At 41.5% G+C, this 23,821-nt stretch overlaps 1 protein-coding gene across 1 annotated transcript in view; it reads left to right on the top strand.

Annotated features, from left to right (window-relative positions):
* Nucleotides 1-23,596, top strand: part of SPOCK1 (SPARC (osteonectin), cwcv and kazal like domains proteoglycan 1) — a 621,016-nt gene extending 597,420 nt beyond the window's left edge. The window contains exons 7-11 of the mRNA XM_049873709.1: nucleotides 6,020-6,136; nucleotides 10,967-11,188; nucleotides 17,318-17,380; nucleotides 22,033-22,170; nucleotides 22,710-23,596. Of these exons, the coding sequence (XP_049729666.1) occupies nucleotides 6,020-6,136; nucleotides 10,967-11,188; nucleotides 17,318-17,380; nucleotides 22,033-22,170; nucleotides 22,710-22,900 (731 nt within the window). The 3' untranslated portion in view covers nucleotides 22,901-23,596. The remainder of the gene's footprint in view (nucleotides 1-6,019; nucleotides 6,137-10,966; nucleotides 11,189-17,317; nucleotides 17,381-22,032; nucleotides 22,171-22,709) is intronic.
* The last annotated feature ends 225 nt before the right edge of the window (nucleotides 23,597-23,821 follow it).

Genomic DNA, 23,821 nt, shown 5'->3' with positions numbered 1-23,821 from the left:
TTTAATGGCCAATTTTTCAGAATTAGATCACCAGGCCTTTCTTCTGAGGTGCATCTGAGTTGACTTGGACCAACAACCTTCCAGATAGCACCTGCTTGCACCACCCAGGGACCTCATAACCCCACCAGGGCTGCAGTAACCCTGTAAGGGCTTCTGTGCCCTACAATATTGTCTACGGTGTACCTTTCTCCTTCTGCACAGCTGGGTCACTCAAGAGGTGCTCCAGGCTTTGTTTGAACTCTTGCCTGCATTCAAATCCAGTCTAGCTTAAAGCCGCTTGAAGCTCCTTGCCCTGGGGGTTGGGGGAGAAGGGTGACCAGGTAGAAAAAGCAGTCCGGTTATTTTCCCAGGGCTAAAAAAAAAAAAAAAAATTTTTTTTTTTTCTATATACCATCCACGGAGGCTGCGTGTGCCTTATTTACACTTGCTCATTGCATTTTGTTCATATTTTCCAAACAGACATGAAAAGTCCATTGGGAGAACACAAACTACCTGGGCCCTTCTCTGTCCTAGCGCTGTGCTTTCCTGGGGGAAGGCGCTGTTTTCACATTTTGAAGCAATGTGCACAGGCAATATACTTTACTCTAATGAAGCCCTAGTGGCTGCGTATGTGACACATGCCTCTGGGAGAGAACAGGAACACAGCAGGCTTTACACAGTCCTTCTGGTCCATTGTTCTCACACCAGAGCTAATGAAGCCAAGAGCCTCACTTGCTGTCTCTCTCCATCCCATAGAGCTCAACTAGCTGCCTTACCCACATCAATGGCAGAACTTCCTTTACATGTAAGGGCCTGATGTTTGAATGTTTTTTCAACCTAGAGTATGAACCAAGTATATTCATTGCCCAGGAGTCTATGGGTAGTAAAAACATTTAATGTGCTCAGCTGCTAACCAAAAGGCTGGAGGCTCAAGGCCACCCAGAGACACCTCGGAAGAAAGGCCTGTTAATCTACTTCCAAAAAGTCAGCCATTGAAAACCCTATGGAGCACGGTTCTACTCTAACACATATGAGGTTACCATGAGTCGAATCAACGTAACGGCAACTGTTTTTGCTTTTTTTTTCTCTTTTTTCATTGATTGCATCAGTTATTGCTGGCTACCCACAAGATCAATCTATCCAGGGAGCCAGTCCACCGTGCAGGGATTGTATGATAACAAACGTGGACTTTGATATGCAGCCCTGGATTCAAATCCTCTCTCTCCCCCTTCATAACTATTTGACTTTGATAGTTTGTACCAGTGTATTTGTCATTCACACATTCCATGCAATGATGCTACGAGCTGAGCTTTATTATGCCGTTTTGCAGATGAGAAAATCTAAGCTTACAAAAGGTAGTGAGAAGGTTATTATACTCAGTCAATAAGTATGTACTGGAGGCATTTTTCCTGGCAGGAGCCGACTGCATTACATGCTAAGCTCCCAGTGCTGAGCCAGGCTCAGGACATGTTTTATGCTGCTGTGTTGTAGAGGGTGATACGGGAATTGAATGAGAAATTACAGGTCTAATGGATGCCATCAGAGGACAAGCTATTGGGAGACATATTCAAGGCATTGGCAACATACAAAAGGAAAAGCTCACCTAGTGTAGGAGTTAGGGAAGTCTTCTAAGAGGAAGTAACATTAAGGCAGATACCTGACAGAAAAATTGGCATTAGCAAGGCAAAGAGGAGAGATGTGTTCCAGGTGGAACAGTATATGAGGAGTACAATAAGGCTTGAGCATGGATGCCAAAAAGGAGAGAGCACAGAGAAGAGGCAGCGAGTTCCATATCAATCAGATCCCACAGGCATTGAGGTCACGTGGTAGATTTTGAACTTACCTGAAGAGTAATTGGGAGGCTCTGAAGTGACTCAAGCAGGAAAGCAACTAGATCAAATGTCCATTTTGGGAAGATCACCTGCGCTGCTTCACGGAGCAAGGAATAGGGAGAGCAAGATGGGAGACCAATTAGGACGCTGATATAGTTGTTCATGTAGGAGGTAACAGTGGTGACCTGGACTGGAATGGAGGCAATAGAGATATCAAGAAACAGAGGGGACTTGAGAGGTATTTAGGAGGTAGACCCAAGAACTTTTTGTAGCCAGTAGATATGGAGGATGAGAAAAACAGAAGATTCCAGGACAGTTCCCAAGTGTTTGCCCTGAGAAAGTGGATGTCTCCTGGTGCCATTTTCTAAATGCTGGAGGAGGCACAGATGGGGGATGGGGGTGGCCGGTGAATGTCAGAGATGCTTCGACACACCAGCCATGTTGGAGAAGATTGAGATTATGAACGTAAGGTGTGGAGTAACCTGAAGAAATAGGAAAACAACTTGGGAAACATCACTGAGAAGTAGTATGCTAGGCAGAGCCTACCCGGAGAACGAGAGCAATTAAAAGTGAGCTGAAGAAACAACCCAAGTGCCCATCAACAGATGAATGGATAAGCAAAATGTGGTATATGATTATGATGGGCTATTATTCAGCCATTAAAAGGAGTAAAGTACTAATATGTGCTATAACATGAATGAACCTAGAAAACATTATACCACTTATCTATCTAGAATAAGTCAATTCTTAGAAGCAGAAAGTAGATTAGGAGTCACTATGGACTAGGAGGAAGGGAGGTTGGGAATTTTTGCTTAATGGGTACAAGGTTTCTGTTTGGGGTGATAAAAATATTCCAGAATTAAATAGCGGTGATGGTTGCACAACATTAAGAAAATGTAAAAACTTGTCATTGAGTCAATTCTGACCCATAAAGACCCTACAGGACAAAGTAGAACTGCCCCATAGGGTTTCCAAGGCTGTAAATCTTTATGTAAGCAGACTGCCACGTCTTTCCCTCATGGAGCAACTGGTGGGTTCAAACTGCTGACTTTTCAGTTAGCAGCTGAGTGCTTAGCCCTGAGTGCCACCAGGTCCGCTTTGCACAACATAGTGAATGTAATTAATGCCACTGAATTGTACATTTAAACACAATTAAAATGGCAGATTTTTGCTGTATATATTTTACAGCAAAGTCCTCAAAAAGAATTGAAACCAGGGCGGAGAGCAGGAGAGAATATAACTGAAAATAGGAGGAACACTCACTCACTTAGAAAGGTAATGTAGGGGCAAAGAAATAAGACCCTAGCCTTCCTGAGTGAGCCAAACTCTCTCCCAGTAAAGCCCCATCTTTTCCTCTGAAGAGCCTGATGCCAGTGGCCTGAGCACCCTGCTTCTGTCACCAGGAGGGGTGAAGAGGCCATCAGACACTACCTACATCACAAGGATTGACCCACCTCAGGGCAGAGTGCCAGAATGGCAAGTGGATATGCTTTATGATTTTTCTCCCACAAGAATTCCTTTTCCCCAAGCATGAAGTGAGTGCGTGGGATGTCCGCTTTGGGTCTCTCACTTCTGAAAAGATTAATACCCAGTTCATACCTTTCACAGTGGTGGTGATAAGTACTTAAAATGCAAGCATTTTTCTACTGTTGCCAGCCTGCCTGTTGTGGCTGGAATACCAGATCTGAACGAATAGCTCTCTGCAGGCTGTCGTCTTTGATTATTTTTTTCCCCTGGGATGTATCAAGCTCCAGGCAGATTGTGCCTGACTTTCTCCTCATAAGGACTACTCAGTTGAGGACACAGCAAGTGGACAGGCCCCAGTAATTAAGTGCCTCCTATCTCTATTTCGGAGCCCTGGTGGCACAGTGGTTAACAGCTAAGGCTGCTAACCAAAAGGTTGGCAGTTCAAATGTACCAGCCACTCCCTGGAAGCCCTACAGGCAGTTCTACTCTGTCCTATAGGATCGCTAGAAGTCAGAATCACCTCAGTGGCCGCAGGTTTGGGGTTTTTTGGATCTCCATTTCAAGGAACCCTGGTGCTGCAGTGGTTAAGTGCCCAGCTTCCACCAAAGGGTTGGCAGTGCGAACTCGCCAGCCACTCCATGGGAGGAGTCTGCTTCTGGAAAGATTACAACCGTGGAAACCCTCTGGGCAGTTCGCTTCTGTCCTACAGGGTTACTATGAACCAGAATCTACTCCGCAGCGGTGGGTTTGGTTTGGGTTGGATCTCCATTTCAGCTTTCTGATCTCCCTCCTCCCATGCCAGTGGCTCCCTGCTCGTGGACCTGTCCCTGAGTGACAGACACACTCTTTCAATATTCCGGAGCCTGATTCTATCTGCCATCCAAAGCCTGTGTACTTGGGGAAGCCTGTGGGAAATTCAGGAGTCTTCTAAAGATACAGATCACCTACACATCTGTCAAGGCTTAGTTAGACATGACTAATTTATCTTGCAGTGTGAGATGGGGATTCATTTCCTTTGCAAGTTGACTTGGCAATTTTCTCTGCTCAGGGAACATTTAGAATAGATGGTATGCATGGCAAAAGAGAGAAAATAGATGCTATTAATATTCCATTTTCAAATGTAAGATCACTATAGATCCCACATCCCATTCACCTCAGAAATATGGACCACGTTCTCTCCTAGTTTGACCTGTGCAGTGTCTGTCAGACAAGTCAGAAGAGTGGCACTGGATCCCCCCAGAGGCCCTGAGTTGGAGCCAATTTGCGTGCATTACAGATTGAATTGTGTCCCCCAGCTCACCTCTCTGCAGTTTTCCTTCCTTTGGGATTTCTCCGCTTCGAGTCTTCCTTACCTCAGTACTCTAGGAGGACTTCAAACAGCCTGCTCTTACCTATTTACCTACCTCCCATCCATCCATCGGAAACCCTGGTGGTGTAGTGGTTAAGAGCTATGGCTGCTAACCAAAAGGTTGGCAGTTCAAATCCACCAGGTGCTCCTTGGAAACCCTAAAAGGCAGTTCTACTCTGTCCTTCAGGGTCACTATGAGATGGAATCAACTCGGTGGCAATGGGTTTGTTTTTTAGTAACTATCCATCCAGCCAGCCAGCCAGTCATCTGGATTTTTTTCTTGGTTTCAGCAGGAGCATTTGCCCCAATTAATCTGCCATACCCTAAAATATGAGCTGTAGGGTCACAGAGTGGTCTCTTTCATAGAGAAGGCATTTGTCTGTCTATAGTGGAAAGTCAAGATGAGCCTGTAGAAAGGCCAGCAAAATAGGCCAAATCCACAAATCTAAACCTTGCAGTAAAATGAAACTGAGAACTTCCTATTACTGGACTCTTTCGGTGTCCTAGGCAGCCTCCCTGTTAGAGCATTAACTGTTCCTGGTGTTAATCTCACGGCATGAGTTTAGTGGAGAATGCGATCTTCTCTGGCAAAACTGCAGTAGCAAGTTTTATCCGGTTAACAAGAAAGATCTGTGACCTCATCTTTGGAAGGTGCTGCCCAACTGTGAGGCCATTATAGCTAGCTTTAGTAAAAGAGGGTACCCCTGGTGGCGTAGTGGTTAAGTGCTATGGCTGCTAACCAAGAGGTTGGCAGCTCGAATCCGCCAGGCCCTCCTTAGAAACTCTATCGGGCAGTTCTACTGTGTCCTATAGGGTCACTATGAGTCGGAATCGACTCGATGGCAGTGGATTTTAGTAAAAGAAGCCCTGGTGGTACAATGGTTAAGCATTTGGCTGCTGACCAAAAGGTCAGCAGTTCGAACACACCAGTTGCTCTGTGGGAGAAAGATGTAGCAGTCTGCTTCTGTAAAGATTACAGCCTTGGAAACCCTGTGGGACAGTTCTACTCTGTCCTTTAGGGTCACTATGAGTCAGAACTGACTCGATGGCACACAGCAACAAGTTTTATCCAGTTAACAAGAAGAATCTGTGACCATGTTTCGAGGATGCTGCCCTACTGTGAGACCATTACAGCTTGCTTTAGAATAGCTTGGAGGCAGTCCAAATGCAAGTTCTGAACAATGCTGCTTGCCCCAGGAGTCTGGGCTCTGTCATACTCTTTACCTGTGATAGAGGCATCCTTTGGGGTGTTTTCAGAGTGAAGAATGATATTGTGGATGCAGGGGAAAGTTTTTTTGGGCACAGCTTTGCCAATGAGGGCACACTGTGGGCAGGGAGCTAACAGGGGAGAAAGCCCATGGGCTCATTGTTTCTTGCATTTGCTTTTCTCCAGCCTGCACAGACAAGGAGTTGAGGAACCTGGCTTCCCGGCTGAAAGACTGGTTTGGAGCCCTTCATGAGGATGCAAACAGGGTCATCAAGCCTACCAGCTCCGACACAACCCAAGGCAGTAAGACCACCACTTTACTTTCGCTAGTTTATTTAATTTAAAATCCCACAGTTTCTCAGTAAGTATACATCGTTGATTTTGCAGTAGCATTTTGGGGTGAAAAAAGAAACATCACAATAAATGTGCACATTGTGCCCAACTGTGAGGCCATTATAGCTAGCTTTAGTAAAAGAGGGTACCCCTGGTGGTGTAGTGGTTAAGTGCTATGGCTGCTAACCAAGAGGTTGGCAGCTCGAATCCGCCAGGCCCTCCTTAGAAACTCTATCGGGCAGTTCTACTGTGTACTATAGGGTCACTATGAGTCGGAATCGACTCGATATCTCCCAATTTTGGAATGCCTTAAAATCAAAATACAAAAATCAAAAATTTAAAAATCTGGCCACAAAAGTATTATGCTTATTATAGACATTTTTTGAAAATACACTAAATCTATAGAAAAATACCCAAAAAAAAAAAAAAAAACCACTAACCCTACCATGTTATAACTGTAAAAACATGTTGTGTGGTATATACTTCTAGTCTTTTTCTTTGGCATTTGGGGGAAAAAAGTATGTGTGTATGTATGTGTTATGATGTTGTGCGTGTGTATATTTACAAAGTTAGGATCCTGCTTTACAGACTATTTCCTGATCTGCTTTTACCATTTAGTGCTATATTATGACTCTCTTTCCATGTTGTTAATCATTAAGTAGTATTCTGCCCTGTAGACAGCCACATAGAATCCCAATTTATGGACATAACGTAGTTCAGTTAATTGAACCTTTATCTGCAGGTGTTTAAGTAGTTACTAATATTTAGCCATTGTAGACAACACTGTAGCGAGTGTCTTTGATATATGTGTGCATTAGTCAGACTTTATTTTGGTTTCCTTAGAAATGACCAGATAAGTGTCTTCCTCCCCCACCGTTAAAATGCAGATTCCTAAGCAGCCTCCCTTGGCTTCAGCTACTAAATTGGCAGAGACCCTATTTAGAGCTTCTTTTTCAACTGCAAAAAAACTCAGGGTAGGCTCTTATATTTGTACTTTGAGGAGTTTCTTGGTGCCTTTAACTCAAAAGTGGTTAGGGGAAGACTTTTCCACAATGACACCAACCAGCACAGAATGGATTACTGAACTCCACAATTGTTCAAATACATGTGGTTTTGCTACAGCCTTTTGTATGTAGCCAAAATATAAAAAGTGTTATTGTAAAAAACATAGAGTCTATTTTTACCTGTTCCTGATTTCCACCCTAAATATTATTAACTTGTTCAGATAGAATTTCTGAAAGCAATGCATTTGGATTGAACGAGGTAGGTAAGAAGTTAAACTGGCAACTGTTTGGGTCCAGAATTTCACCAGCATCTGGTCTTCAGCCAAAATAAAAATGATCTCCTGGTCTTTGGTTGTTCTCTGCTGCCCGTACGTCTAGAGGTACCAGTGGAGAATGGTGGCGTGTGGTATGGTGTGCTTGCCGTTGTTGGCTGTGAGCTGCCATTGAGTTGGCCCGTCTCATGGCGACCTCATGCACAACGAAACAAATGGCTGCCGAGTCCTGTACCATCCCCACCATTAGTTGCAGACTGAACTGTGTGAGCCATAGAGTTTTCATTAGCTGACTTTCAGAAGTAAATTACCAGCCCTTTCTTCCTAGCCCATGTTAGTCTGGTATAGTGAGCCTCTCCTTAACCACTTTTAAGTTAATGGTATGGAGTAACTCCACCAAAGTGCAAATATTAGGACCCATCCTGAGTTGGAGTTTTTTACTTTAAGGGAAGATAGTGTTTACTTCCCAGAATTCAAAAGATGGTCCTTGGTGCCTATGGGAAAGGTGAAGCAAGATGGTTTTTTCCCCACTACTGCTGGAGGCCTCCCTGGGAGTTTGTGGATAATTAATTCATGAGTGGTCTAAAGAAACTTTTCCCTGAGACCCTCCAGGAGCAGCCAGGCCCTTGGGTTTTCTGACCAACCTTTCAACAAAGAGCAAATTGATGTGAGGAGAGTTGATCCTTGCAGCCTCCTCTCCTGGGAGGCTGCTTCTGCAGATAGCTGGGTTTCTGGAAAAACCTGCCCTTGGCCAGAAGCAAATTGTATCCCCAAAGAGGCATTTAGGTTTGATGACCTGAAGCAGTTAGAGTGAAGGCGAAAGGAATGATTCTTGGTTAGCCTCCAGGCCATGGAAGGAGAGACTTTTCTTGTCATTTGAGGTGTTCTGAAGGGGAAGCTGTGGGACCCTGGAAGCCCCCCATGACTGGGACCAAGTCTACTCCCCCCTGAGCCCTGGTAGCCACAGATGCCAGAGGCAGGAACCTCTTTTCTGGAATCATTTTTTTTTTTTTTTTGAGGAGAGGAGGATTGACCTTTTTTAGTGCTGCCCAGCTAGCTTGACACTTCTTTTTAGTGGTCAGTCAGCAGTAAACTCCCCTTTCCTATATATTAAAATGTCAATATTCTATAAAATTGATTCATATTATATAAAATATTCTCTACAAAAGTGAAGAACCATTTAGTGTCACAGTAAATTATCTTCCCTAACTCATTAGCCCCTGTAGACATCATCATCAGAGCGATCGTTCATAGCCATGACGTTAGTCAAAGAAGAGGTCATGTTGTGTTCCATAGTCTCTCTTCTTGAAAGAGGGGATGTTTTCTAAGATGTCCTAGATTTCTGCCAAAATGAATACATTTTAAAAAATGGAAAGATTTTATGTTTAAAGGAGTAAGCCTTGCCATAGATAGAAAAATTTTCTGAACAAATACTTTTATTAAACATTTACTGTATGCCAGTGTAGGAGCCCTAGTGGCTTAGTGGTTAAGTGCTCAGCTGCTAACCAAAAGGTCAGCAGTTTGAACTCACCAGCCACTCTGTAACAGAAAGATGTGACAGTCTGCTCCCGGAAAGATTTACAGCCTTGGAAACCCTATGGGGCAGTTCTACGCTGACCTGTAGGGTTGCTATGAGTCAGAATTAACTCAGTTGCACTGGGTTTTATGTCAGTATGAGGCACTGGTTCTGTGGTAGAATTCTGTTACCTTCCACGTGGGAGACTTTGGTTTGATTCCCAGCAAATGCACCTCATGTATAGCTACCACCTGTCTGTGGGTGGAGGCTTATGTGTTGCTTTGATGCTAAACAGGTTTCACGGGAGCTTCTAGACTAAGACAGAGTAGGAACAAAGGCCTGGCAATCTGCTCCTGAAAACCAGCCAGTGAGACCCTATGGATCACAATGGTTCGTTCTGCAACTGATCATGGAGATGGCACAGGCCTGGGCAGTGTATTGTTCCATTATGGGTGGAATTGCTGTGAGTTGGGGGCTGACTTGACGCAGCTAACAACAGCATGGGCCTGTACTGACTGAGGCTACTGAAGGGAACAGGACAGGCAGTGTGACAATAGGGGGAACAAGGAGTTCCTCAGAGGAGGAGGTGCTGAACTTATTTTACTGGCTTCTGGACAGTTAAGACCCTTCTGTAAAGGTACTGTTTTAAAAAGGGTGGGTACTCTTTGCTTTATCTCATATTCGGCTGACTGAGCAGGAGTTCCTGGCATGACACGTAGAAACCTGATGACTGAGCTGTGGGATCAGGAGTGCGTAATCAGATGGGCAGTCACTCAGATGGCCCCGGCATAGCCTTAGATAGCCGTTACTCTATTTCCCCCGACCCCTGCATTGCCCATCCCCAAACATGACATCAAGGCAGGAAGATCATGCAAGGCTGAAGGCAGTCCTGGTAGAGGAGGGACTGGAGATGTAGACTAAGAATTGGGCTGCCTGGGTTTCAATCCCAGCTCCGTAACTGTATGACCTGGAGTAAGCAACCTAAAGGCTCAAGCCTTATTTCTTCATCTGAGAAGTGGAGATGACATGGTACCATTGCATAGGGTGTTGCAAGAATTCAATAATTATAAAGTACTTAAAAGAGTGCTTCATATATAGCAACACGTGTAGCCTAAAAGTTACCTTTTATCATTATTATTCTGAGAAAATAATTCCAATCCTAGAAATCCAGGTTCTGGAATAATTTCAGATTGTACCTTAGATTCTGAAAGAAAGGAGAGTTTTAGATTTAGGCCATGTCTTCTCCAGGGTTTGTCTGCAGTAGACTCAGCAACCAGAGCAGTAAGCGAAGTGTTATTGTTCAGGCACAAACAGTTTCCATTGCTGAACCAAGTAATTCTTTAAGAAAACTATCCCCTCCCCCAGGGAAATAAGAAAGAAATTATTGTCTGAGTCGTTTTGGATTCCATATCGTGTATCTCTTTAGGGGATTTCAGAAAGAAGAATGGGGAGCAGAGGCAGATATCTGACTTATTTTGCCATGAATGTTCAGACTGCTTGGATTTAACAGTCCTTTGGGATATATATAATCAGTGCTTCTGGATGATGCTACGTACCTTCATTTTATTGCCATCTTTTTATAGTACTTTCTTTTGTTTTTCAAATAAGTTTTTTTACCCCTAAATATGAAAGCATAGATTTCAGTGTTATAAATTATTCCCCTTACCTTGTTTGTATTCTTCCTTTCAGGTACACCTTGTTTTAAGCAAGTCTAGTAAATGGAAATCCATATTTATATTACAGATAAATTAGCATTGAGGACTTGTTCCCTTTAGAATGTATTTTCCTAAATGCTGACTTCTGTTCTAGTGCATTTTAAATTGTTTCACTTAAAAAACAAGAGAGCCTAAAACACAAGGCTGCAATATTCCAGTAGAGTGCCCCTGAGACTGTGCTCTGGGAGGGAAACAGGGCTCTGGGTCTTCTCATGGAGCAAAAAAGCTGGGGAGTTGAGGAAGGTGGGGAAGGCCAGCTTGGAGGTATCTAAGACATGCCACTCCATCTGCAGGGTTTGACACCAGCATCCTGCCCATCTGCAAGGACTCCCTTGGCTGGATGTTCAACAAGTTGGACATGAACTACGACCTCTTGCTCGACCACTCTGAGATCAATGCCATCTACCTGGATAAGTACGAGCCCTGTATTAAGCCTCTCTTCAATTCCTGTGACTCCTTCAAGGATGGCAAGCTTTCTAACAATGAGTGGTGCTACTGCTTCCAGAGGCCTGGAGGTAAGGCAGATAGGGACGCTGTCCAGAGCCTAGGGCAGCCGTGCTGGGACAGGGACGGACCACATATCACACAATGGGGAGGCAGATAGAGATCAGCAGAAGAGAGACATATCTAGAGAATAAAGAATTCAACCCATGTAACGGCAAATGCAATGGCTCGTTTCTCCTATTGTGAGAGTTCCAATATGAAAAGTACTCTACAAACATAAAAGTATCATAATTACCATTATCACAATTACCAATTTATACTCTCCACGTTCTCCTTAGAGGAAGCCGCTTGTCAGCTTCTCTATGATAAAAAAAAAAAAGATAAGTGTGGATTTATTCTGAGTGTCCTAGACAAGGATATTTTGGTTATAAACTCCAGGTAATTTAAGAAATAAACAGGCAAGATTTGAGAAATATATAAAAAAGATACAGAGCTATCTCATGTAACCCAAAGTCAGATAGGAGAAGCAGCCTGCAGGGGGAATTCAGACAAGAACTGGAAGATTCTCAGGGCCCAGGGGCTGTTGCTCAGACTCTCCCTGTGGGCAGCATGGTCTGGCTTAACTTCCGTCTGCTTTAGCTTCCTGGATGTGTGCCCGAGTGTGGTGGCCACAATTCATAGGACTAGCAGAGACTGGCTTGCATCTAAATCCAATCCCAAACCCCAGGGAAATCTGGTCCAGCCTGGATCAGGTATCCAGGGTAACACACTGCAAACATGGCTGGCAGAACCCACCTCCTGGAAAAGAAGAATGGCTACGCAGGTTAAAACACTTAAAAGTATGTATAGATGTGTGCATGCATGTGTGAACAAATAAAACACACACACAGGAAAACATTTAGGCATTTGAAAAGGGCATTCAGTGAAAAGTAAGTGCATGTAAGTTTATAGAGTTACAAGTTATACTCCTAGAGCAGAATTACAGGCCAAAAGGGCACGTGCATTTTAAAATTTGAGCAGTTTTGCCAATTTGACCTTCAAAGAGGTTGTGCCAATTACCAGTTTATATTCTCACCAAAAACATTTAAGTACCTACTTCTCCATGGCATTGCCAGACTTTGAGATTGTTGCCAAATGGGGCACAGGGCAAGAAACTATATCCCCTTAGAAGGTTTCGTTTCACTTTTCTTCGTATGAGTTAGGCTGAGCACTTTATATGTATTTGAGACACTCTTGACTTTTCCTTGAAATGTCTGTATGTTCTTTGTACATATTAGGCTCTTGGGGTTTTTTTGGTTTTTTTTTTAGACTTTATATTAAGGACTTGGAACTTTTCCAGTCATGAGTGTTGCAAACAATTATTTCCCAACTTGGACTTTGTAATTTTGCTAGAGAGAAATTTTAAATTTTAAGATAGTCATATTAATCTTTTATTTTGTAGCTTCTTAGAAACCATGAAACTTAAACTTCTAAAGGTATTTCACACTTAAAGACAGCAAAATAATTCTCTTATTTTTTTTAGTACCTTTGTTTAAATCTTGTATCGCTCCGGGTTTTATTTTGGCGTATGGTAGGGTTTCTGCCCCTAACCCCCAGATGGTTTCTAGTTGCCCTCTGTTATTTATTGACTAACCTGTCTTTGTCCCTCCAATTTCGAATGCTTCCTTTATTATACATAAAACCCTATATGTGCTTATATCTAACCCCAGATCCTTTGTCCTACTTATGTAACTACTCATAAACAAGTTCCAAACGATTAAAAATTATACTTTTTTTGCAATATATTTTAATATCTGATAGGGCTACCATGGAAACCCTGGTGGCATAGTTGCTAAGTGCTACAGCTGCTAACCAGAAGATGAGCAGTTCGAATCTACCAGGCACTCCTTGGAAACTCTATGGGGCAGCTCTACTCTGTCCTGTAGGGTCTCTATGAGTCAGAATCGACTTGACAGCACTGGGTTTGGTTTTTTTAGGGGTACCATCTCCTTCCATTACTCTTCTTTTATGAGAACTTTCCTGAATATTCTCGTATGTTTCTTTTCCCCTTGGAACTTTAGAGTCCATTTATCCAATTAAAAAAAAAAAATCCAATTGGTATTTCACTAAAATCTGGCAAGAACAGATTAATCCAGGGAGAACTGATAGCTGTATAATATTGAATCTTTTTTATCCTAGAACAGGACAAAATTGTATCAGTCAGTTACATTTCAAAGTTTTGTTTTCACAGATATTGTATTTTGCTTGTGTTTCTTGTTGCCACTGTAAATGAGATAGATTTTTTTCCATTATATTTCCTCACGGTGGTTGTTTCAATGTTAATTTTGTACCTACCACCTTACTAAATTCTCATCTTGATTATAATGGTTATTCCAGTTGATTTGCTTGGATTTTTCAGGTGTGGAATCGTATCATTTGCAAATGGTTATCATTTTTTCTCAGCATTTTCAATTTTTATACCTCATTTCTTTCTCTTTTCTATTTATATCAGCTGGTATCTCCAAATCAATGTTAAACAATAGCCATGTTTTTTACTTTAATAGAAATACTTGTAATGATTCAGCATTGAGCATAACAATAATTTTAGGCTTGAGATCTATGATCTTAGCCTGAGTTCCTTAGAGCTTGAGTGAGGCAAAACCTAAGCGCTAACATTTCCCCTAAGGAGCCCTGTTGGCACAATGGTTACGTGCTTGGCTGCTAACGTAAAGGTTGGCGGTTCAAACCTACCCAGCAGCTCCATGGAAGAAAGACTTGGTGATCTGGTTCTGTAAAGATTACAGCATAGGAAACGCTACAGAGCAGTTCTATTCTGTCACATGGGGTTGCTATGAGTCAAAATCAGCTCAGTGGCACCCAGCAACAACAACACTCCCCCTAGGGTGCAATGCCAGTCCTCTGAGTCAGAGCTGGTGGCCTGGCCACATGGACGTCTCTGGCTAGACTGCCCTTGCAGCAACTGCTAGGGAAGCTGGGACACCTACCTCCCACAACCCCGTGGCATAACTTGGCCCCTGGAATGAGTTAAGAAAAGTAACTTGTGTTTTTTGTTTGTTTTTTCTCTCTTTTCTCATTTTATTTATTTACTTTTTTTTTCCCCTTAATGAAGCTAGTTAGCTCCTTTCCTATTTTATTAGCTCGACACCACCACCCTTCCCAATTCAGCACCAGGCTTGGGATTTCTGTTTTACTTCTACCTTTCTTTAATTTCATTATATTGTTATTGGATCTTAAAATTTGAGGAGGGTGATTACATCATGCATATTGTTTCCTGTTTATTAATGTATTTCAGGCTAAAATTTTCTCTCTAACACTCCATTCATTGTAGGCCCTAGGGATTGGTATCTGTTATTTTTACTACGGTTAATGCATATATTGTGTAACTAAGGCTCTGAGTACCTTTTTGACTCAAGAACAAGTTAAGAGAACACTTTTAACTTATTGAGTGGTAGGACTATTTGTTGACTGGTTTTGATATTTTTATTTAGTTTTACTGCCGAGTTTGACTTTTAGAAGTGTTTTCAAAAATTCTCTTGGGAATTATATTCCTTGAATTACTCCTTGAATGTTTGAGAATATTTCTATTTATTTTATTCCCTGAACAACAGTGGTGCTAAGTGTAAACATCCAGGAAGTCCTTTTTTTTTTTTTTCTGATAATTTTTTTAAACATTGTTTTCCTAGCACTGGATGGAGCTATAGAAAAATGTGAAACCATTCTAATGTTTATATGTTTGTTTGTTTTTTCCATTATTGGTGATGTAATCATTTCACCCAGAAAACAAAGGATTCTTTCTTTGCTTTTCAAGGATGTTAATTTCCTAGGACATGTCTCAGTTTTGTTCAGTCTGTATCACTTCCTCCAGAGGCATGTTGTACTCTTTTGAGCTTTAGAATTAAATCTTTTGTTTTTTAATTTTAATTATAATTTTCAGGAACTTTTCTTAAATTAACTATGTCTTTGAAAACTTTTCTGTTCCATTTGATTGGTCTCTTCTCAGAAGCACAAATAACATGCGTGTTTCATATAACTTTGATAGCTTTGCGTATGGCCTTTATTTCTTTAATTGTTCATTTTCCTCTTTCTGTATTATTTTTATCCTTGAGCCTTTGTATCTCTGCCTTGAACTCTAGTCTTACAAAGTCTATTTTTCGTTATATTCTTGGGTTTCTTAAAGAAATCTTTCATAATTATTTTCATCTGCAAAATTTTGCAACTTTTTTTAATATGAATTCTTCATCTGGAGTTTTGTGTAATTCTTTCCTTTGTTTTTCTTAGAGCATTTTCAAGTAGATTTCTGTCTGATTGATTTTCGTTACCTTTCAATTAGTAGGGTGTTTTTAATTGTTGTAGAGTGTTTAGTTTTAGGGAAAGGTCAGTAGTTACAACTAGTAGGAAGTCAACTTGCCTCAGAGAAAAACTGATAACAGTGTTTGTATGAATGCTGGTGATGTAATGGTTAAGAGCTGCAGCTGCTAACCAAAAGGTCAGCAGTTCGAATCCACCGGTCGCTCCTTGGAAACTCTATGTTCTACTCCTTGTTCTACTCTGTCCTATAGGTCGCTATGAGTCGGAATCAACTCGACAGCAACGTGTCTATGAATGCTTTTGATTTTCCTTCTTTTGGGTTTTCAGGACTGGACAGCTTTCTAAATGCCTATAGTTACTATCATTCTGCATAGTTACAAAGATGAGATTTGCATTTAAAAAAATAGGGGTAATATTGGTACCTACCTTACATGATTGTTGTGAAGATTAAATGCTACATTTAGTCATCAAAGATAGAGTTTATTTCTCCTTTTCTTTGTTATTTTCAGTTGATATCTTTCCCTTTTACTCTGAAAGGATCTTAAAATCAGAAGTTAACAAAATGCATTTCACAACCAGTCTCTCTCAGGAAACAAGCAGCAAAACCAGGTGGCACTGTGAAATCCACAGGGCATCGATGTGAATAGGTGCTCAGATTTTTTATGTGCAAGTGTGTTTGGGGCGGGAGGTGGTGCTGTAGAAATAGGCAGTATGAACTGGAGGTAAAAGCCCTGAGAATCAGGACATTTTTCTAATACCTGGAGGACAGTGAGCAAATAGCAGAACCTTTTGAAGCCACAAGATCTGCAGAGGCAAATTATGATAAAACTCTAAAGAATTTCCTTTTGTTTGGAAATGGAGGTAAGTTCTCCTCTGGGAGGTGGGGATAAAGGATAGCACACACTCACAACACCCCACGTAGTCACACGGCTTTCACTGCATCTGTCCTTCCTTTGGAAGCCCTGGTGGCGTAGTGGTTAAGAGCTCAGCTGCTAACCAAAAGGTCGGCAGTTCGAATCCACCAGTCACGTCTTGGAAACTGTATGGGGCGGTATGGAGCAGTTCTCCTCTGTCCTATAGGGTTGCTGTGAGTTGGAGTGGACTCAAAGGCAACAAGTCTTTCCTCTGAGGTGTGGCTGTTTCATGCTGGGTCCTACAACACGCGTATCATACATTTTACAACCGAGGGGTGCAGAGGCAGCTGAGAGGGGTGAAAGATGCTTGCCCAAAGTACTCAGCTAGGAGGTGTCAGAGTCTAGATTTAAGGTCTCACTCTTAACTGCTACACTTAGCAGCCTCTTTTATCTTAATAGTTGTTCCTCAAGGCCTGCGTTTTAGTTTCTTGGGGTAGTGAGCTATGAGGTCTGAAGTAGCATTCTAATCCTCTCTCTCCCCTGCAGCAAGACCTGGGATAGATTCGCATTTGCCACCTTCTGGTTAGTTGGTCTGGTCTGTGGATTTAGAACACTAACCTAATAAGCCTTGATCCTGATTCTCAACTCATAGAAGCCTTAGCTAATAATTTACTTCCTGATGTAAAGGAAGAAGTCTATTAGCAAATCACCCATCAGACACCTGTATTTGCTATTTGCTTAAGTAAAAAAAAAAATTTTTTTTTTTTTTAAGTTGTTGGTAGGAGGAAAAATTCCTGTATGGTTCAAGTCAAGTAGCCCCCAAATACTATTTTAAGTACCCCGTGGTATGAGGTTTTTTTTTTTTTTTTAATTGGTAACACTAATGGCCTAAACTTGCTTTGCTGCATAGTAACAGCATATGGAGTTATTCCATTCCCAGGTGTGTCATTGTCTGCACTTCACGTCAAGAGTGAAGCCAATCATTAGAGATCATATCCCACACCATCTGGAAACTGACTTTCATAAATTATTTTTTAGGTCTCCCTTGCCAGAATGAAATGAACAGGATTCAGAAGCTGAGCAAGGGGAAAAGCCTGTTGGGTAAGTACAATTTCTTGCTACTCGTTTAAACAACTAATTAAACCATCCATGTCTCTTGTAATGTTAAGCAGAGCAATGGTTATTCAATTAGGGACCAGTGTTTCGTGAAAGAAATGCCTTGTTCTACCCCTGGCAGGGCTCTTCCAGGCAGCTGGTAATATGCTACAGTCAGCTGGACATAAACAGAAGATTGGTTAGCTGGCCAGGAACTGCTACCTGCTCCAACATAAGGAAGAGAGGCCAGAGGTCAGCCCAGGACTAGTGGGCAGGCCAGCAGGGTTAGAACTGAGCATCATCGCAATTGCTCCCTGACCTTGGGCTACAATGAACCTTGACTCTTCTTTCAAGTAAGGCCATTGAATAGAACTGTCAAGTATCCCTTTCACCTCTAAAATAATGAAGTCTATAAATGATTCCTAACCAGTGCTATGACGCTGAGCAGGTTTCAGTGGAGCCTCCAGCCTAAGATGGACTAGGAAGGGCCTGGGGATCTACTTCAGCAAATCAGCCAATGAAAACCCTCTGGATCACGACAGTGTGTTCAGCAACTGATCTTGGGGATGGTGCAGGATCAGGCAGCAGTTTGTTCTGTTGTGCATGGGGTCACCACGAATCAGAGACCGACTTGATAGCAGCTAACAAGAACAACATAAATTATAGCATTTCCTGTATTTCCTAGATCAATTTGTCCATCCAAGGAGGAAGATGAGCTATAATCCAAATCAAACCCACAGCCATCAAGTCAATTCTGACTCACAGTGACCCTGTAGGTCAGAGTAGAACCGCCCCATGGGGTTACCAAGGCTGTAAATCTTTACAGAAGCAGACTGCTACATCTTTCTCCCACAGAGTGGCTGGCGGATTTGAACTGCCAACCTTTTGGTTGGCAGCTGAGTGCTTTAACCACTGTACCACCAGGGCTCTTTAGATGAGCTATATTCCCCTCAAAATTTATCAGATAGAGTTCTATTTAGCAGATTTCTCTGTTTTTCATGTAAGCCTTGGAGGAAAGTGCTTTGGCTGTTTAGACACTGCCCATTTCTCTTATCTTTGTCCAAATGTTAGGCAGAAGCAAGTGAGTCTTGTGAGCATGTATTTCCTGAACATGCGAATCAGTGGCAGAGATGACGATAACAACAGCTGACCCATTAAAGCTTTCCTTTTACCTCTGAACCCTCCTTTCTCCTGCACCAGGCCATCACTGAGATGCTGATAAACCTCATTTCTTTGAGGAAGAAAGGAGTCTGCCTTGCTTTCCACAAAGAGAGCTGAAGACTGCAACACAATAACTCAAAATTACTCTTGTTAAGCATTCAGAGGCAGGTGCATGCCTTAAGCAGCCTGCCATTTCAGAAGTCTATTTACTTGAAGGAAATGGGCAACTTTTCTTGCAGGCTTGTCAAAAGTAGGTGAGCTCTGCCAATTTCTCCTCTTCTGATATTTGGGTCACCTCAGAGTGCATGCTCCCTATTCCTTCTGCTTTTTAAAATTACTTGATTCACTGGCTCTCTTCATTCTTTACACTTCTGTTAGCCCTTATTCAACCCAGAAAGGACCAGTAACTCCAAAGTTGTCATGATTTTGAGCTCTCTGGCTCTCAGTTCCTCTCCCATGTAAAAAGACACAAAGACTTCTTTCCCATCCAAAGGCAAAGTGGTTGGAACCCTCTTCCATAGATTTTCCAGTGTCAGGACTTGTGCTTACTGATCTTATTCCCCTACTTGGGATGTTTTCTTGTGTTTGAGTGATGTTCTTGAGGTCCACAGGTAGTTATAGAACTAGAATAATGCTATTTTTATTTGTTTGTCATTGGATATGGATATCTTATTTGTGCCTCATTGATAAATAATTAATCAAACATCTGCAAAGTGCATAGCCTGAGATAAAATGACTCATTTTCCATTTTTTCCAAGCCTACCTTTGCTACACCATGAATCTCATCTAGTTTTAAAGCCCATTTTATCACATCTCCTCGTATATGAAGATTATTCTGGCTGACTCAAAAATGCCATTTATTTACTTCCAATTTTGTTTTTTTTTTTTGCATGGGGTAATCTAATATGATAAATGTGTATTCAAGGCATTTAGATTTAAGAAATAAATGAAACAAGCAGCAACAAATTATAATCAGTTACAATTACTGCCTACTTAGAAAATGTGGTCATCCTATTCCATTATAGATTTAGAGCAGCGCCTGCTTCCTAGCAACCTGGGGGATCAGCGTTTCCCCAGCTCTCTACTTGTTCTCTGCCTTTGCAGACCTTGGTTGAGAATCTGTTCACAAATATCTCTGCTTCTTCGTCCCCTGGGATGCTGAAAGCAGCCCTTTTTTCTTTTCCTTCTGAATGCTGCCTGCAGACTAGGAGTGACGTGCTCTGGCTTGAGTGTCAAAGTAAGAGTGTGGGTGTCACCACTGAGCCCCAAACTGTAGCATCACCAGGCTTTCCTGAGTGATGGATGCAGTGTTGAGGGGCCTCCAGAGGCACCTTCCTCTCCATGATCTCATCTGAACTCTGGGGACCTGAGTGTCTCAGAATAGCCTGGTGAGCAGAGTGGTTAAGAGTAGATACTAGAGTCAGCTGGACCTGGGTTCAAATCGAGCTTCAAATTAGGAGAAAGTGCCCCATGCAGCGACTTTTGCTGCCATTGAATAAAAAGTAAATTAATAAGAACATAGTCACTCTCTAAAACAAACACAAAAAGAGCTACTACAGTAGCCCCCCCGATCCGTGGTTTTGCTCTCAAGGTTTCAGTTACCCAAGGTCAATCACAGTTCAAAAATGTTAAATGAGTAGGTAGCATGATGAAATCTCATGCCATCCCACTCCCTCATAAGTTTTATTACAGTATTGTTCTATTTTATTATATAACTTTTATTACAGCATATTGTTATAATTTTTCTATTTTATTATTGTTAATTTCATCCTGTGCCTAATTTATAAATTAAACTTTATCATAGGTATGTATGTATAGGACAAATCATAGTATATATAGGGTTCAGTACTATCCGCATTTCAGGCATTCATGGGAGGTCTTGAAATACATCCCCTGTGGATAAGAGGGGACTACCATATACTAAGATAATGGAATAGAAAGCCACAGTGGTGAGTAGGCACCTCTGTGTCCATGACATCGATGTTAAAGATATTACTACCCAGGTCACCCTCAGGAGAATTCTCCCACAGAAGATGAACACCCAAAGATGAAATAAACACACACAGATACGCACACTCACACCCTAAGGAAAACCAAAACTATCCTAAAAATTACCTGTGTTGAATTAGAATCATGTTAACATCATCAGACTTATCAGTAGCACTGATTTAAGAGGATATAGTAATTTTCAAAGTGCTGAAGGGAAGTAACAATCTAAAATTCTAAACTCATTCCAATGATCATTCAAGTGTGACAGCAAAGATATTTTAAAACCATCTAAGATCCAGTAAGTTTACTAACCACCGAAAAACAAAAACAACCAAGTATTGCCAGCAAGTTGATTCCAGCTCATGACAACTGTATGTGTCCCAGAATAGAACTGCTCTGTAGGGTTTTCTTGGCTATAATCTTAATGGAATATCACCAGGCTTTTCTTTTGTGATACCGCTGGGTAGGTTCTAACCACCAACCTTTAGGTTAGTAGTCAAGCACAAACCATTTGTGCCACTTAGGGACTTTTACTAACCACAGAACTCTTTAAAAAAAAAAAAAGTATCACTAACTAAAGGATTTACTCTACAAGAAGAAAGCTCCAGAAAGACTTATTGAAATTCAATGGTAAAAAAAAAAAAAAAAGACCTACTGTTAAATCTACATAAATGTGACCTATAAAAATATTTTTATAGCAAACTAGAATTAAAATTCCAGACTGTTGGGGGCAAGAGAAAAAGATAGTAAAATGTGTTAAATTTCTGATTTTATTCAGGAAGAAATGAAAATATAGATTAACTTTAGATCTTATTAGGAAAAATATGCTTCTGTGTAGCAAATTTAAGCATAAACACCAGAAGATTAGAGATACATTATATATTTTTTAAAGTTAGAGAAGAAAAACATGAAATAAAGGAAACTTGATTATTTCAACAGAAATCAGGAAATGGGAAAAATTATAAATAGGAAACAAAATATGGGGGCAGAGATTAGCTCGAACATATCTATAATCACAATATGTGTGAATGGACCGCTTACTTATTATTGGACAGAGACTGTAGATTGATATTTTAATGAAAGAGTTACACATTAAACAATTCCATAGAAAGTTGAAATTAAAACATGGTAAGAAGTCTTTTTTAGTAACCACATTAATATCTGACAAAAGCAAATACTTTGCTTTGAATTCTAAAAACAAAGGATATATGTTACTGAAATATTTCTTTTACCATATTATGTCATCAATTTGTATACTCATAGTTTTAAAATAAGACAAAACTTAATAGAATTATGTGTTGGAATTGACTTAATGGCAATGGATTTGGTTTTTTGTTTTCGTTTTTAATTGAATTATAAGGAAGAATTGGCAAATCCACAATCATAATCAGAGGCTTTAAGATACCTCTTCTTGAAGCTTACAGTTCAAGCAGACAACAAAAAAGAGGACATTAACCCTAAGTTGTCTCTGTGCATCTCTGATTAAAGTTGACCCTTTTGTTCCTCAGGGGCATTTATACCTCGGTGTAACGAGGAGGGCTATTACAAAGCCACACAGTGCCATGGCAGCACAGGGCAGTGCTGGTGTGTGGATAAATACGGGAATGAGTTGGCTGGCTCCAGGAAACAGGGTGCTGTGAGCTGTGGTGAGTAAGGTCTTCTTAACATCAGCCCCACAGTGGCCCCCAGTGACCTTCAGGTCCTTGCCGTGTAAGGATCTTCAGAAAAATTTTAAGAGCTAGCTATGGTCTATAGTGTATAAGGTGGACATACTAATCTTGAAATCACATGAGATTATGCATACCTAGGTTTGCAGTTGCCAGGAACTCACCATGACCTTGGGCTGGACAAGAGTTTTTGACAGTCAGGGACTTGTTGCAAGCAAAGAGAAACTTTTGCTGCCATCATTTTTTTCTTAGGGGTATAAAACCTCCCCCTGAAGGTAGAAGCATGTCAAGAATCCTAGGGCTCATGTCAGAACAAAGCTTGTGGTCCATGCCACTTGGACTAACCCTACCTGCTTTATTTTAGAAGCAGCAGAGGTGACATGCTTCCATATTCAAAAAGTAAATTGCACATTTTTACCCTACAGTTAGGTCAGATCCAAGGGGAGAACCCTGACATGGGTCATGGCATATAAGCAGAAACTAACCTCAAATCTTTTTCCCTTCTTAACATTTTTCAGAAGAGGAGCAGGAGACATCAGGTGATTTTGGCAGTGGTGGCTCTGTGGTCCTGCTGGATGACCTTGAGGATGAATGGGAGCTGGCGCCAAAGGACAGAGAAGGGAAGCTTAGGGTGCACACTCGGGCTGCGACAGAGGATGATGAGGATGAGGATGACGACAAAGAGGATGAGGTCGGGTATATATGGTAGTTCCCACGAGGAAGAGGACGCAGGTTTTGTACAAAATTGCAAGTCACTTCCTTTTCCTTCTGCATTTGTATCTAAGACTCTGAGGCACCAAGGTCTCTTCTCCGCTGTTGCTCTCTATACCCAACCCAAGGTTTGGAAGACAACTCCTTGTTACCAGAGCATTCTGATTTTGAATTCTGTTGTGTGGGAGAAAGGGTGTTGTGCTTTGTATCGTTTCATTTTGACATGGGAATGGCTGGCTTAATAAAAGTCTCCTTCCCTTCCGTGAGATTTATGCAACAAGCATGTGGTTTATGTGGAATTCTGACAGTGCAGGGAGCCCCCGCCCTCTTAAACGTCAAAGACCCTTTTTGAATACCCACACTGGTGGTTACTACAGCATGGTTCCCGGCCTTACGGTGTCTAAGTGCTTTTCTTGTGTCCTGTAGATGTCGTGGAAAACACCACACCTGTCCCTTGCCCTCCGTGCCCTCTACTACCCCTGGTGTTTATTATTAAAAATTGTGTTTTCACATCACTATATCTGGCTTCCCACAGACAACAGCCTTAATTCAGTCAAGATTCCTTTTGGGGAATTCATTTTCTTTATTAAAAAATGGTGTCTGGATGCTTCTGTCTGTACATGCATAAATATGTATGTATGTACATAAGCGGCTGTGTGTATGTGCATGTACACATACACACACCTCTCAGAAAAAGTGCTTGAGGTATCCATTAAAAACTTATTGGAAAAACAATTATACATTTATTAGCTTGTCCAGACCTGGATTGCAACTTCTGGAATAAGATTTGTGTTGAAGTCCTCTTTTGCACTAACAGTTGGCACTCCCTTGTAGCTTGCAGACTGAGGTTTCTTCTCTATGCATCATCAGAGTTTCTGGAAGCCTCTTGGATTCGGATAAGCCTTCGTCTGCCTAAATC

The sequence above is a fragment of the Elephas maximus genome, chromosome 2 (assembly GCF_024166365.1).
Source record: "Elephas maximus indicus isolate mEleMax1 chromosome 2, mEleMax1 primary haplotype, whole genome shotgun sequence".
Classification (NCBI taxonomy): Eukaryota; Metazoa; Chordata; class Mammalia; order Proboscidea; family Elephantidae; genus Elephas; species Elephas maximus.
Note: the sequence above shows the minus strand (reverse complement) of the source record. Positions and strands in the feature narration are given on the sequence as shown.